The sequence below is a fragment of the Cystoisospora suis genome (assembly GCF_002600585.1).
Source record: "Cystoisospora suis strain Wien I chromosome Unknown contig_555, whole genome shotgun sequence".
NCBI classification, from domain to species: domain Eukaryota; phylum Apicomplexa; class Conoidasida; order Eucoccidiorida; family Sarcocystidae; genus Cystoisospora; species Cystoisospora suis.
Genome location: NW_027153356.1, coordinates 1 through 14,888, shown reverse-complemented (window position 1 = coordinate 14,888; position 14,888 = coordinate 1). Strand labels below are relative to the sequence as shown.

The window sequence follows — 14,888 nt, the reverse complement described above, 5'->3', positions numbered from 1 at the left end:
TATTGTATGTATGTCTATGTATGAATATGTATGTCTATGTATGTATGTATACCATGAGTTGGGTGTAAGTGTTCGTATGCGTATCTGTGTGCATGTAGGTTTACATGTGTCAGCAGAGACGTATTATGCATGCCAAGGTCGAGTGGATAATCTCTTCCAAGATCGAAACGAGAAGCTTCTGAGTCAGCTACTTGAGTATGGTATCGATAGTATGGATATGGAGAGCCACCAGCTAGTCCATCTAGCCAATCGACGCTTTCAGCCTGTTAAAGCAGCTGCCGCTCATATCGGAATTGTGAATAGAACGAACGACCAATATGCCCATCCTATTACAGTAAGTCTCCATGCTTAGGAGGAAGAAAAGAATGCAAGAAAGAAGACTTTCCTCCCTTCTTTCTTGAAGATGAAGAAGAAAAGAAGAAGAAGAAGGAAGAAGAAGAACAAGAAACAAGTCGATGTATGAGTGTTGCCGCGTACTTCTATGTGAAAGAAGATGGTACAGTTGAAAGGAAAAGTTCCTCTTTCCTTCATTTCTTCTTTTTCTCAAGAGGTGCATGCATGGGCTGCAATTATAACCTCGGTGGGACAGGCGGGGTGCTCTCGATGCTCATCCATAAATAGACTATGAACAGAGAGAGCAAAGACAGGCAGATAGATGGGTAGCTAGAAAGATAAATAGATAGATAGATAGACGGACAGGCAACAGATTAAAGAAAGACAGATAGATTGAGAGAGACAGATTCAAGGTAGATAGATAAAACAAAGGTAGGACCATACACATAGAGAGAGAGAGATAGTCACGGGTATGAACCCACCGAGACGTGAGTAGTGTGTAGCATGCAAAGGCTGAGAACTTTCGAAGCCCACAGTAGAGGAGTCACAAGAAGGAGCAGAAAGAAGAAGAGAGGATGAACGTCTTTCTCTTCTCTTCTCTCGTCTTGCCTTTTTACCTTCCTGGAGAAAAGCGTTAGAGAGAGAAGAGAGGAAAGAGAAGAGGAAGAAGAATTAAGAAGTGGATTCATCTTTCGTCCACACAGATTGAAGGGCACACAGGGAAAGGAGGTGAAGAGCCAAGAGAAGAAGAATGATGATAGAGAAAGGAATTAAGAGACCAAGGGTACAGTGAAAATGAAAGAAGAAAACCTCCTAAACTATCTGTAATTGAGAGGGAGAAGTGAGAAGCATACAGACATGCAAATACATCGGATCGAAGGGTACCTACATGCCACGTCTGCATCTATCTCTCTCTCTATCTTGAGATATCGCTTTCACTTTCTCTCTCTTCCTTCTCTTTTCTTTCTCCCTCTCTCTTTCTGATTATCTGTCTGGTGTCATCCAGTGCCATATAGTGTGAGCTCATTCCCTCTCTTTCCCTCCTTCTGTTTCAGTGAATGATTGAATGAATGAGGAAGAAAGAGGTAGGAGTAATAGGAGTAGTAGTAGTAGTACTAGTTGCCATAGTGTGTGTCAAGCGCATCCAGAGGAAGAAAGAAGAAGAGCCTAGTTATGCTGTTTTCTTCTTCTTCTTTTTCTTCTCTCTCTATCCTGTCTTGTTCTCTCCATCTTCTTTTTTCTTTTCCTGTTTCTACAGCCGGAAGTGTTGAATAAACAAGTGCTTGTCGGAGGTCAAGCATGTCTTGAAGCTCTAATTTCTGTCTCTCTCTAAACAGAGGAAACGGATGAAGAAGAAGAAAAAGGAAGATTTGTGGTATCTTTACCTGCTAAGAAACCTCTCGCTACAATGATAAGACATACGCTTTCTCCTTCTCCTCTTACCTACTACGTCATGATAAGAAGGTCTCTCAAGAGATAGAGAAGAAGAGGATAGTCTGCTGCTTTTTCTCTGTTAAGCCGATCGTCTGTGTCAATCTCCACCTAATGAAAGAGAGCTAGGTAAATGTGAACTAATCCCAAGTCTCCAAGAGGACGGAAGAATAGATGACTACAGTATAGGTAGACATCTCTATAGAAGATCAAGAGAACGTATGGAGGCCAAAGATATCCATTTGCGATAAGATACACCCCAGCTCTCTCTCAGTCCACCCCTAGAGCGATTGCTTCTGTACTTTCTTGCTTCGAGGAGCTTTCCCTCTCTCTATACGATGAAGAAAAAGCTTCCTTGAAACTGTCTATTCTTTCTCTCCCACTTCTCACTTACTTTCTTGTATTGCTTCCATCTTCTTCTTCTTATCGACTTCGACGTTCATCCTGTCAGAAGGGAATGAGAAAAGAGATCTATTTACTCCTTCTTTTTCTTCTTCTATTAGGGTTGTATTCTACGTCCTAGTATCATGAAATACACAATGCTTTCTCGAGAGCTCTTCAGCATACACTCAATTCCTTAAGAGTAAAGAGAGGAAAAAGAGAGGGAACTGTCTGTACACCGCGATTGCCATGTACAGGCATCCTGGGTTTCTTTCCGTGAAAAGAGAGAAGAGACGATGGATGACGAGAAGGATCAAAGGAAGGACAAGAGAAGAGAAAACAACGGAGAAAGACCAGATGAAGATGACAGGAAAGAGAAGTAAAAGGATTCGTAAACATGATAGCGTCACTTCCATCTTCTACGTTTCTTTTTTAAAAGATGGAAGACTACTGAGAAAGAAGCAGAGAAGGTTATGCGGCTGCTTCTATCGTCCTCCTCTCTACCTTCCGCCGATACAAATGTATGTACGCATGCCCCTGTCTATCTTCACACTGAAAGTACATACAGGTGTCTATGTATCTATGTACGAATCTATTCATCTATCTACAGGGCACATACATCGACGTACGCATTTCTAGGCCGGAGGGGAGAAGAGGAGAAGAGATGATCTTGTTTATCTTCCCTCTCTTTTTCATGAAAGAGCAACTCATGAAGAAGAAAGATATCGTTGAAGTTTGTTTCGTTTTAAAGTCTATCGAACTTCTCGGAGATATCCTATCCAGCGATAATAGTATCTACTAACTCTACGCCATGTGATCGATCGACTTCTCTACTTCTCATGTAGACATGCATGCATGCAGTGGGGTCCTACTGACTCTACTTTCACAAGTTTGAAATAGCCGGCTAGATTTCAAGTAAAGAAGTGAGAAGGAAACGAATCAACGCTAGCCGACTAATAGTAATAGTCGTAGATCGTTTCAAGTGTCCAAATAACTAGAACCAAGATGGTCTAGTGAAAGAGATAGAATCCAAATGTCCTTAGGAGAGTACTCCCTCCTTCTCTTTGACAGATCTCTCCTCATCAAACCTTTAGAGCTTGGCTCTTGGATAAGAAGGAGTGAGAACAAGAAGAATAGAAAGGAGATGAGAAGAAGAGAGAAATGAGAAGAAAGTTAAACGAGGAAAGAAAAAAAAAAGAAAGATTCGCGTCTTTTCTTGTCATTCACATGTCATCCATAGAGAAGACTTCATTCGACTGATTCTTCACTTATCACGCCTGCGGACTGAGGCGTTTCCAAGCTTGCTTCGCTCCCAGGTGGCGATGCGAGGGGGGGGGGAAATGGGAGCTAGCTAGACTCCTAGGTAGCTAGTGAATGAACAAGACAAGAAGACATCTAGCGCTGGAACATCAAGATAGATGATGCCTGCAACTCACTCTACTTGTAAAGATTTGCTTGGGTCCTTCCGGAGTCTTCTCGTCAGATCGACGTATTCTATGAGAATTCTGTATACAGATGATACATGTACGTCAACATGTGGAAAATAGGTAAGAGAGAGAAAAAGAAATTGGAGAGGAATGAATATCCAAGACAATGAGAGGGAATGGAATAGATGACACGTCAGGTACAGTCCAGGGAGACATCTGAGGAAAGAAAGAGAGAGGCACAGACGATGACGAAGAAGAGAAAGAAGGAAAGAAAGAAAGAGACAGAAAGAAGGGAGAGAACAAGGGGAAGTCAATTCAAGGCACGATCGAGAACCTTTCTTGGACCTGATGCTGTTGAATGAAGAAGAGATCATCCTGTTTCTCTGTAGAGAATTCACCTTATCTTTCTCCTTCCCTCTTTATATCAAGCTTGTATCTATCTTATATCTACGTACATGCGCAGCTTATCCTTGGAAGATATAAATATCTATACGTATGGCTATGCCTACATGAGATGTTTGTGTTGCTATTGCTTGGCGATGCGAGACGGAGAGAGGGACCGTTTCTTTCTTTCTTTCTTTCTTTCTTTTTTTTTCCTTGTGTATCTTTTTCCTAAGTAGTCAAGAGTTTTGAAAAGACAGAGAGGAGAAGACTGCTTGTTTCTCGCTCTTCCTAGGAGGAGGTCACCGCGGGACAGGAGACTCCTCCGACCACGAGTGGGAGACACGCGAAGCTTTTCAAGCAAAGAGAAGGAGACACACGACTCGAGACAGAGAGGGGGGGAGAAAGAGAAGAAAAGAAACTCTTAACAAACCCATTCAATGAAGAAGAAAGAGAGATAAGAAGACAGATATTCTCAAATCAAGGAAAAGAGATAGATAGATAGATAGACAGAGAGATAGATAGTCAGTGAAGAGCTTCTCAACTTTGTCAGGCGAGAAAAGAGAGGGAGACAGACGTGAAAGGACACACACATACATCCATACACAGGATGAAAAATGTATGAAATACACCTCGTAAGAACATAATGAGAAGAAGAGCCAAGTATGTCTACAAATAGGTCTAGACTACACATAGATGAACAAGAAGAAGGTCGTCTTCGTTGATGTGGTGTACATACACCACTCGCTCATCAAGAGAATGACAAGAGAGAGATACGTGCTTCTTTGAACTCAAGAAGAAAAAGAAGAGAGACTTCCTCCTTTCCCTTCTCCTCTGTCAGTGAAGGGAGATATCAGAGCATCATCTTTATCAAGCATCACGAACTTTCCCCCGGCTAGCTAAGCTCTTTCCCTCTATCTTACTTTGAGTGCATGCACATCATGGTAGAGATCTTACTCCAGAACGCATGCACACCGTGAATGATACACCCTATACAGCCGATCTCTGCAGCCTTCGTCATGTAACTCTCTTTCTATCTAGCTAGATAGATACATACACACAGAGAGAGATGAAGAGTCAACCATAAGATCGTTCGAGGCTTATGATTCTATTCTTTGTTAGAGGCGATAAAAGAGATGCAACTTCCTGTAGGATTGCGAGCGTAGATCTTAGACAACTGAAAGTGTGAAGTATAAAGAAAGATCCCCGTTGGGAAGAGATCACGCGATTCTCCTTACTATCCCACCTGCTATGACACCGAAGCAGACAGTGGAGAAGTCCTCGAGGTGTAGGCAGAGAGATAGCTATATATAGACAGATCGATATAGATAGGCAGAGATATAGATAAAGAGGGAGGAGGAGGGAAGACAAGCGTAGGTTTTCGAGAACGCGTTGACAGAGAGAAAGACAGGAAACTTCTCTATACACATGCAAGCTCTTACCGTATGGTACTATACATGTGGTAGGTACGAAGAGACAAAGAGACAGGTATTTGATATGAAGCAAGAAAAAGATCTTTCGATGTCTAGACAAGAAGAAAGGAAGGAAGAGATAAGAAAGCCATGACGATGAGGTATGTAACTGACAAAAGGTTCTCCTTCTCACTTGGAAGAGAAGACTCGGAAACTTTTCCTGATCCTCTCTCTCTCTTTCTCTCTATATCTCTCTTCCAAATAATAAGAAGAGAAGAGATAGAGACACATCCTTCACATGCAATACACTACACCCCACATAGTCTAACCTCTACATATAGATATATACACACATTCATCATGAGGATCTTCAACTATCTATCTCATCTTCCTTGTCACTACTGCGATCTCCTCCTCTCCCCCTCATTCCGTATGCCTTCCCTTCTTCTCTTTGCATGCCCGAACACTTCCTAGTCGTGCTTCTATTGCGATGTTCCTAGGTAAGAGACATTTCATGCATTCCCTCTATGAAAAGCAGAGAAGTCTTTTGTATCTAGTATTCTTGAAAAGAACAAAACAGAGCTTAAAGAGCTTCCAAATCAGACAAGAAGATGGCGTACATGAGAGAGGGGGTGTCTGTCAAGATCAACACGACGGTTGAGGGGTGCTTCCCTTCCCTTTCTAGACTGAACTGCGATAAAGCCGATATGACAGACAAGCTCACATACACACCTATGGATTCTATGCTGGTTTTTCTCTATTATCCTCTTCTTTCTTTCTTTCTTTCTTCAATTCATCGATCCCAGACCATCTGATCTTCCACATCAGCAATAGAAGAAGATACCGACGCCTCCTTTCTCTTCTTTCCCTCCTCGCTCACCGCCGCTACTCCCAGTAGTGCAGTAGACGTGGGACGATGAGGATGAAAGAAAGGTTTGTGAAATGAGTGACAAGACGACGAGGAAGAAGAACAGGAAGAAGAGGAATAAGAAACGATTTAGTCTTCGGCTTCATTTTTGGCGGAATAGCGGCCAGACGGAGAGAGAAGAGACGAGAGAAAGGGATAAGGAAAAGGTTGATTTGCGAATGAGGAAGAATCCGACGACATAGAGAGTGAAAGATGATTAAAGAAAGAGGATGAAGAAGAAGTTAGAGATGAAGCTGCGGATGAAGAAAAAGAAGAGAAGACTTTCGATATCCCTTCATCTGAGAATTGAACAGGAGGAGGAGGGTCTTTTGTTAAGACAGCATTAGGAAGTTGACGTACGCCAAGACGCTTTTTCATCCCTATTTGCATGCGCCGATGCGGTGTATATACACTCAAGTATGGAGCCATAGCAACAAGATTCGAAACCCATCCCTCGTAGGACCAAACAAAAGCATCTCCTAGCCTCATCACCTGAAGGAAAAGAAGAAAAGACAGATATGCAAGGAAGAACGCCAGAGATAAAGAAATCTTTCATTCTTTCTTATATCTGTTCTTCCTCTAAGAGAGCGGAGAAGGAGCGAGATATGAAGGAAAGCAGAGCTATGCCTACACCATCATCATAAGCCTCTAGTCTGACAGTGTATGACGGCCATTCCTCACGATCATAGCTACGGTAGTTGAGATCTATACATCAGTAGGCACAATGAGAGTGATAGGGACAATGAAAAAGAAGATCGGAGAGAGAGGCTTCCTGAGAAAATGATTCTCTCTAGTTCAATCCTCAAGGAAAGAAAGAAAAGAAGAGGCAAATAAACAAGGAAGACTTGTCTATACTGGCGCTGCATATTATGTGATGTACCGACGGATAGAGCTTTAGTCTAAAGACACGTAGGAAGAAACAAGGCCTTTGTCGGTGAACGACGAAGGAAGCCTCCGTTAGAAGGTTCTCATGGAGTGTCTATACACCCGAGAACGACATCGCGACATCGATCGACTTGTTATGACAGTAGGTAGAAATATGCTAGAAAACCTATACATATGTCTATCATACCGGATGGGAGGAAGCGCAAATAAACTACTAGAAGAGACAAGCTTCCTCTACTCCCACTTGAACAGTTAGAGTTTCTTTACAGAAACATAGAGAGCAAGAGACCATATCGACGGTGTCAAAGGAGAGAGCTTCAATCGTCTACTGCCAACACTTCCCTCAGCGGGAAGAGACCCTACACCACATCAAGACCTCTTTGAGATATTCACCTACATATATCCAGATATAGATACATATCTATGCATCGTTCAACATGGATCCGGGAGCTCAAAAACGCGTGAGGTGTACATGCATCTACACTTATCTCTAGAATAGGAACGAATAGGAGTGATATGAGAGAGGCCGCAAGAAGGGAGTGGAGAGCCAAGCTCGTGATAGGGGTGAAGAAAATGTGTGTAGGGGTGATGACCTGCTGATCAAGAAGAAGTTCAGGCAGTCTGAGGACTTGGAGCTCCGTGGGTGTAGGCCAAGAGAGAGACACCTTGCCACCTCCTGTACACAGAGCTCGATAGAGAACATCTGCAGGACAGACTCTCTTAAAGAGCTTCAGAAACTCGAGGTGACGGTGAGTCAAGGCCATTCCTACAGAAGAAGAAGAAGGAGATAAAGAAGTGGACGATGACGAAGACGAAGAGGGAGATGGCGAGAGTAAACTTCGGGTCGCATTGAAGTCGTGCGAAGATTCGCCTGAAGACAAAGCAAGAATCGACAGACAGAGAGAGAGAGAGAGAGAGAAAAAAAAGAAAATAAGATAAAAGAAAACAAGATAGAGGGAGAGAGGAAGAAGAGGGGTCTCAAGGGAAAAAGAGAGAAAGAAAGAAAGATTGATAGATAGATAAAGAGAGAAGAAGAAGAGAGGGGATGATACGATGACACACGATAGGAAGACTTGTGGCGAAGAAAAGAAGTGTTTAGTATGTCTACACATGGGGATAAAGATACAAAGGCGAAGCAAATCAAAACAGATACAACTTCTTCTTGCTTTTCCCCCCGAGCCCTTCCTTCTCCGCGCTGAGAAGATTCGTCTAGATCTCTATCATATACGCTCTCCTCCTAATCTTACCTTTTCCTTGGGACAAGACGTCTCTTTACCACTACATGATCTGGAGATGTATGACAATTTTCCTAGGTCACTCTCCTTTCTCTCGTGTAGAATAGAAAGACGAGAGAGGGGCGACAAAAAGAAAGAGAAAGAGACGTGCTTACTCTTTCACCAAGTAAGCAAAAGAAAGAGGTCAAGGACACACATAGATTAGAGGGGTAGAGCTCTACTATTGCTTTCCTAGAGAAATTATGAAAGAAGAAAGATCAAGATCCAAAAAAGCAAAGGAGAAAGACACAAATGGCAACTTACGCTGTTCGTCTTCTTCCTGTTTCTTATTCTCTCCGTCTGCCGAACTCCTAGATACCTGTGTAGAGACACAGCCAGCTTCTTCTCGTTCCGAAGAGGAAGAAGAAAGAGATGACGGTTTCGTCGATTTGTTTAAAGAAGAAGAAGAGTGAGAATTATAGAGTCCCCCACCCCAGCGGACTCCCGCGGAATCTCCAAGAAGAGCTCCTGAGGCTGCCATAGCGACAGCTGTATATACACTTGAACTCAGCTCCGGGTTGAGCTCGACGTCTCGATTTCTATTTGATATAGGTATGGAAAACAAAGAGACCTCCGTGGCTGTTGTGGTTTGTCTTCTTCTTTTTGGATCTCTTTCTTCTTTCACTTCATCCTCTGTCTCTTCTTGTTCTTCTTTGCCTTCCTCTCGAACTTGAGAGCGGCAACATGTCTGCCCTTCTTCATCTTCTCTCTCTCTTCTTTTCTCTTTCTTTGAAAGAAGAGAAGAAGAGGCTGATTCTTCTCGAGGAGAAGAAGGGCAGGCAAATGAAGATGAAGACGATAAAGAGGAGAAAGAAGAATAGAAGACTGGACCCCTGCAACTCATCAACAAGGATGGAGGTGTAGGAGAACACGAAGAGAGAGATAACCCACTTTCTCTCCTGTCATGTAGCCACAGAGATAATAGACTCTTTCCTTCTTTCATCTTTGGAGAGATCAGCAAGCCTTTCTGTAAACCAAGAGAGCTTCCTCTCCCCCACCATGCATAACGTAAAAGATAGGGATCTGCGGGGAGACGAGACAGAACCCATGAGACGTGTCGGTCGAATTCAACTCTTCTATCTGAGTCATGGTCGCACTTCACTCGTAGCCTTCCTTTCTGGAGAAGAGTCATCAAGATGGAGGAAGAAGACGAAGAGGCAGGTTCCATATCTTTTGATAAGTAAGAAAGAAAACGCTGGCGTCGGACAAGGCGAGACCGATGGATGAGAGATAAGAGAGGGAGAGGGCGATAAGCACAAGGTTCCGAGTCACATGCTTGACACGTAAAGACAGACGCAGAAGGATGAAACGAAGAGGGAGAAGATCCCGGAGAAGGACTACACAAAGAAGAAGAAGAAGCAGAGAAAGAAGAGGAAGAAAATGAGAGAGAAGAAGAAGAAGGCTGCTGTCGTTCTATCTCGTCGCTTTCCACATTCGTATCTGTCAGAATCGCTTTCCTATCGTCTTGCGGGTTCTTCTTCATCTTCGCCTTCATCATATCTCCTTCTTCTTCTTCTTTCTCTTCTCTTTCGCGGCGCAGAGATGGCCAGGAAGAAAGAAAGAGAGACTGGTAATCTTCTTCTTTGAGGAAGTTCTCCGGTCTCCACCGAAAAGAAGAAGAAGATCTTGGAGACGAGAAACAGTTCAGGTGACTGCCTCCCTCGATTGACGTTGTAATTCTGCCTCCCCCTTTCTTTCCTCGTAAAGAAGAAGAAGACCCTTCTACTTCTTCTTGCAACTCATCATACCGTTTTCTTTTCTTTCTAACACCTTTCTCTCTCCTATCATCTTCCACCCTCTCCCCTTTCTCAACGAGAGCCTTTCCATCCTTATAGACATCTCGCGGCTCTTTCTCTTCTCCCCCGTCTCCATCTTCATCGCTCTCCTCTACACTTGTCTGCTTCAGCGCCTCCCTACCTGTATAATCCCCACTCTCTTCACTTAGAGAAGTTTCATAGAACGACGGCGAACACTTCAGATTGCGGCGAGGTCTCCAGCCGAAATCGAAGCGACGTCTAAAGGATAACTTTCTTCGATTGATCTGAGACAGATCTCCTAAGCCAAGAAAGATCGCCTCGCAACTCTGACCTCCTTTCAAACGGCTTAAGATGTGGAGAATCGATTTCCACCTCTGCTGTTCCTCTTTCTCTTGGCGAGACACTCGTGAGACTGTCTTTCCTCTGCTATTGGGGTTCTCATTCAGATTTTCCTTCTTCTTCTTCTTTGGCTCAGAGATTCCTGTCGATCTTATACTTGAAGAGCTATCATCCATAGTAGAAGACCGAGAAGTACCGGCCATCTGTGTAGAACTCCCTCGGTGTGAGGCTGTTGACAGATCATCTGTCTTTCCTATTCCTAGAGATGAAGATGAACTCGAGGTGAAAGGGGGAGAAGAAGAAGAATCGAGATGTGTTTCTTCTTGTTTCTCTTCCTGTGAAGATGATGAATTGAGAAGATTAGAGAGAGGAAGAAGAGGAGAAGTTGCGTTTTCTGAAAGGAGAGGCGTTGTAGAAGAGGTGGAAGTAGCCGTACACGACACGGGTGTTGTATGTGAGACAAGGTTTTCTTGTGGTGTATAGACACCTGGAGAAGAAACATCCCCTCCGTGTGTCCTTGGTGACGTTGCGACTTCATTCTCTAGAGAATCTATTATAGAAACACGAGGAGGACTCTCATGTGTACATACACCACTATCACCTTCTCCTCCCCGTCGTCGTCCATCTTCTCGAACAACTTTAGCATCAGGAGTGACAAGGATAGAGGCTGTATTAGAATGCTCGGATGATCTCATTGGAGAATCTCTTCTCTCTTCCGGTGGAAATAATACTTTGTTAGTCTCCCCGGTAACTCTGTCTCTTTCTATCTCCTCTTGTCTCCGTCCTTTCTTGTTGTTTTTCTTCTTGTCCTTTTCTTCTTCTTCTTCACCTTTATCGCGGTCCTCTGAGATATGATCTACAGCCTCGAGTTTCGACGTCGACATTTCTTTCTCTTCCTCTTCTTCTTTCTTTTCTTGATCCATATCGCCACCTCCCACCGGGTGATCAAGCGAAACTCTCATGAGGTGTCTGTACACCTGAAGTAAAGCTGGGCCATCACGAGCTCCATAACGAGCGAGATATCTCTTTCCTGGGGGTAAAGGAAGACGACGACGAGGCAGAGGTGCCGGCAGAGGAGTCGGAGAAAAGAAGAGACGGTGGTGGGACTGAAGATGAAGAAGGGGAAAGTCTTCTCCTTCTTCTTCTACACCTGGGGGAGCAGCAGAAGAATGAAGAGCTCCTTGTTGTCCCGGAAACGATTTCGAAAGAAGAGAACAAGGAGAAAAAGAAGAAGAAAAGAACGGGGATGGCTCGGAAGCAGAGGAAAAGAAAGCTTGTCGTCTGAGTGAAGGGGAATCTTTGATATACAGTGACACCGCACAAGGATTCTTTTTCTCACAACTCTTGTCAACGTTCTTCTTCAGACCATGGCCATCTTGACTCGAAATCCACTTCGAAGACGACACTTTCTCAAAGTTCGTATCCTCTCTTCCTTTAACTTTTCTGACAGTTTCTTCTTCTCTTTCTTTCATAGATAACGTGGTCTTTTCTGGTTCTCTAGACTCTGTTATCTTTGTAGAAGAAAGACGAGATTCATGATGATCTTCCTCTTTTATTTGACGAAGATGAGACGGTGACGCGGGGTGTACATACACCTCATTCTTCTCTTTCCTACTACTACTACTACCACTGCTACTACTACTACTAGGGCAAGGATGAGATGCTGAGAAACTATTGGAGTTGTTATGTATCAATGATTGAGAATGACAGAAAGATGTCCCTTTCTCTCCTCCTTCCTCCCCATCATCAAGATCAGCTCCTTCTTCTTCTTCTTCTTCTCCGTCAGATGCCCGTGTTGTCGAACAAGACGAGGAAGCACCCCTAGCTTCACCACCTTCCACCTTCTTCATGAGCTTCCGCTTTCCTTCGACTCCGCTAAGATTTTCATTTCTATCTTCTCCTCTTGAACGTTTCTCACCGGTTTGCCTATCTTCCTCAGAAGCATCGACATACAGATCTCCTCTACCATCCCTCTTACTACTACTACTACGACTACTACAAGAAGAATGGAGTGCTTCTTTCTGCTCTTCTTCTTCTACCTGACCTGCCGTCGCAAGTGTTCTTCTTCTTTTCAAGCTGGTCCTTTCTGTAGAAGGATCTCCATCTCTCCTATCTTCATCTGAATTCTCTTGCCCCCCACGACAACATCCCGCCAGAAATCCATCAGGATGACCGTACAGTAGACAATTGAAGAGAGAACGTATATAAGTTGTTGTGACACTCCTTTCAGTCTCTCCTTTTACAGATGATGAGAAAAGCAGCTCTTCAGTCTTTGGCTCATCTCCTCTTCTTTGTCTCTCTAAGGGATCGAATGAAGTCGATAGGGTGTGGTTTTCTTCACCTTTCATCTGATCACCACTCTCTCGAACTTGGTCGAATGAAAACACCGCTGTCCCCGAGGATGGGGGTGTAGACACCTTGTCTACATGATAGCTAGCTAACTCTGTCGAATGCACGGCATCTGCACCCTCCTTGTTGCGCGCAGCATGATGATGAGGCCTGTCGGAGACAGAGACAGAAGAAGAAGAAGAAAGATGGAGTTGTCTCTCCTTCTCCTTCTCTTCGTTCTTCTTTGTAACATCTTTGCCTTGCGGGTAGAAATGCCGAGAGAGCCAGCGTGTATAGTAAGCCTCCCAAATACGACAACTCTCTTTATAAGAAGAAGAAGAAGAAGAGAGAGAAGGAAGCGGAGGAGCGTCTTTCCTTGACCATAACGGGTGGTGCCATGGAGCTTGGTGAGGCCGAGGATAGAACGTTTGGTCTAGACGAGTCCTCGGAGAAGAAGAAGAAGAAAGACGAAAAGAAGAAAACCGAGAAGCGTCGATACGTGAAGGCTTCGATCTCTTCTCTCGTGATACAGGAGGAGGGGATGAAGACCCCTGCATTTTTACAATACAAGACGAGAGAGAATGTCTCCTTGTTCTCGAATTCTGTCGTTCTATGTTGTCTTCATTCCTCTTTGACGTATCTTCTCCTGTTGCTGCTGTAGGTAATACTGAGGAGATAGGCGGTAAAAGAGAAGAAGACGAAGAAGAAGAAGAGAAAGAGAAGGACTCATAGTGACTACCAGACGTCGATGTTGAAGACACGAAAGACGAGGCTGGAGAAGGTGAGAAAGAAGGAGAAGAAGCCGTAGAGATACCACATAACGAACTACTACTAACTTCCCTTTTCCCTTCTCCTTGTCCTCCTCCTGTTGCTCTTACACCGCCACCACCTCCTGACGAGGAAGATGAAGATATCTTCTCTAGTGTGTCTCTACAATCCCCCTCTTCCTCCATCACACTGCCTGTTTGGACGTTCTCTTGAAAGTTGACAGGTAAGGTATCAGAAAGAGAAGAAGAGAAAGAAGAACAGGAGGAGGAAGAAGAGGGAGAAGATGACGGAGATGGGGGGAGGCATTCAGCAACAGAGTTTGACGAAGCAGAGGACTCTTCTTCTTCTTCTTCCTCGGAAGTCTTATTTGTCGAAGGAGAGACCTGACAGGTGAACAAGGAATGATCTGTATGTGTCTGCTGGTTTTCTTCGTCGTATTTTGGAGAAGAGAGATCTCGAGATGAAAGAGTATCTATAACGGTGGATGGCGAGGAAGAAAACGAAGAAGATGTATCGCAAGAAGACTCAGGAGAAGAAGAAGACGACGACGAGGACGAGGAAGAAGAAGATATAACGATAGCCTTAATCTCATCTTCTTCTTCGCCACCACCATCGGCGTCTATCGTACACACTAAGCTCATCCTACGACGGATCCTTACAGCATGACTTCGGGTACACACACCCCCCGACAGGAGACACTTTCCTTCACAAGAGCGCCGAGAGTTGAGATAGGTCGAAGATGTCTCTCTCTCTGGAAGGTTTAAGACAAGCCCGGGAGAAGGAGATGAAGAAGATAAACGTTTAGATATCGGTGTCGTTGACGATCTAACAGAAGAAGAATCCGAAGAGGACGAAGCTGAACAGGAAGAAGAAGATAAGGAGGAGGCTGCCGGCGATGAACTAGGAGAAAGACAACCTCTTCCTTCTCCTCTTAATCGTCTATCGCAACTGCGGCGATCTTCACTGTCTACACATCTACCTCTTCCTCTCGGCATCTTCTCTCCTTCCCCTTTCTGGTGTTGTTCTTCTTGTTCTCTCGCTGATCTTCTATGGCCTCGTCCCTTCCCTACAGCTCCTCCTTGCTTATCTTTCAGACCCATCTCTTCGACCCCCTCTTTTTCTCTTCGACGTCTGATGGGTGTAGATGCTTTGCACGATGAAGCAGGGGAAGCCGAAGCAGACGACTCGTCACTATGTTCTTTCAAAATTCTCTTGAGTCTTGTATGACTCCCTCCTTTTTCAGCCTGCCTTCTTTTCTTCTTCTT

At 44.2% G+C, this 14,888-nt stretch overlaps 2 protein-coding genes across 2 annotated transcripts; one reads left to right on the top strand and one right to left on the bottom strand.

Moving 5' to 3' along the window:
- Positions 1-100: 100 nt before the first annotated feature.
- CSUI_001405 (phosphorylase family protein) lies at positions 101-1,690 on the top strand. Its single transcript, XM_068061611.1, has 2 exons — positions 101-334; positions 1,592-1,690. The coding sequence occupies exons 1-2, from the start codon at positions 212-214 to the stop codon at positions 1,664-1,666; spliced, it is 198 nt and encodes a 65-aa protein (XP_067926414.1). The 5' UTR covers positions 101-211; the 3' UTR covers positions 1,667-1,690.
- A 565-nt stretch (positions 1,691-2,255) lies between these two features.
- Positions 2,256-14,887, bottom strand: CSUI_001404 (uncharacterized protein). Its single transcript, XM_068061610.1, has 3 exons — positions 8,696-14,887; positions 7,751-8,028; positions 2,256-6,764 (listed from the first exon to the last, which is right to left on the bottom strand). The coding sequence occupies exons 1-3, from the start codon at positions 14,721-14,723 to the stop codon at positions 6,363-6,365; spliced, it is 6,708 nt and encodes a 2,235-aa protein (XP_067926413.1). The 5' UTR covers positions 14,724-14,887; the 3' UTR covers positions 2,256-6,362.
- Between the last annotated feature and the right edge of the window lies 1 nt (position 14,888).

What these genes read in the sequence shown, in the direction of transcription:
- CSUI_001405 (XM_068061611.1), top strand. Translation starts at nt 212, where the DNA reads ATGGATATGGAGAGCCACCAGCTAGTCCATCTAGCCAATCGACGCTTT. An exon ending in AATATGCCCATCCTATTACA is followed by an intron (nt 335 to 1,591) that starts GTAAGTCTCCAT and finishes CTGTTTCTACAG; the next exon opens with CCGGAAGTGTTGAATAAACA.
- CSUI_001404 (XM_068061610.1), bottom strand. Translation starts at nt 14,723, where the DNA reads ATGGGTCTGAAAGATAAGCAAGGAGGAGCTGTAGGGAAGGGACGAGGC. An exon ending in ACAGGAAGAAGACGAACAGC is followed by an intron (nt 8,029 to 8,695) that starts GTAAGTTGCCAT and finishes CTTTGTCTTCAG; the next exon opens with GCGAATCTTCGCACGACTTC. An exon ending in AACTTCTTCTTGATCAGCAG is followed by an intron (nt 6,765 to 7,750) that starts GTCATCACCCCT and finishes CTTTTCCTTCAG; the next exon opens with GTGATGAGGCTAGGAGATGC.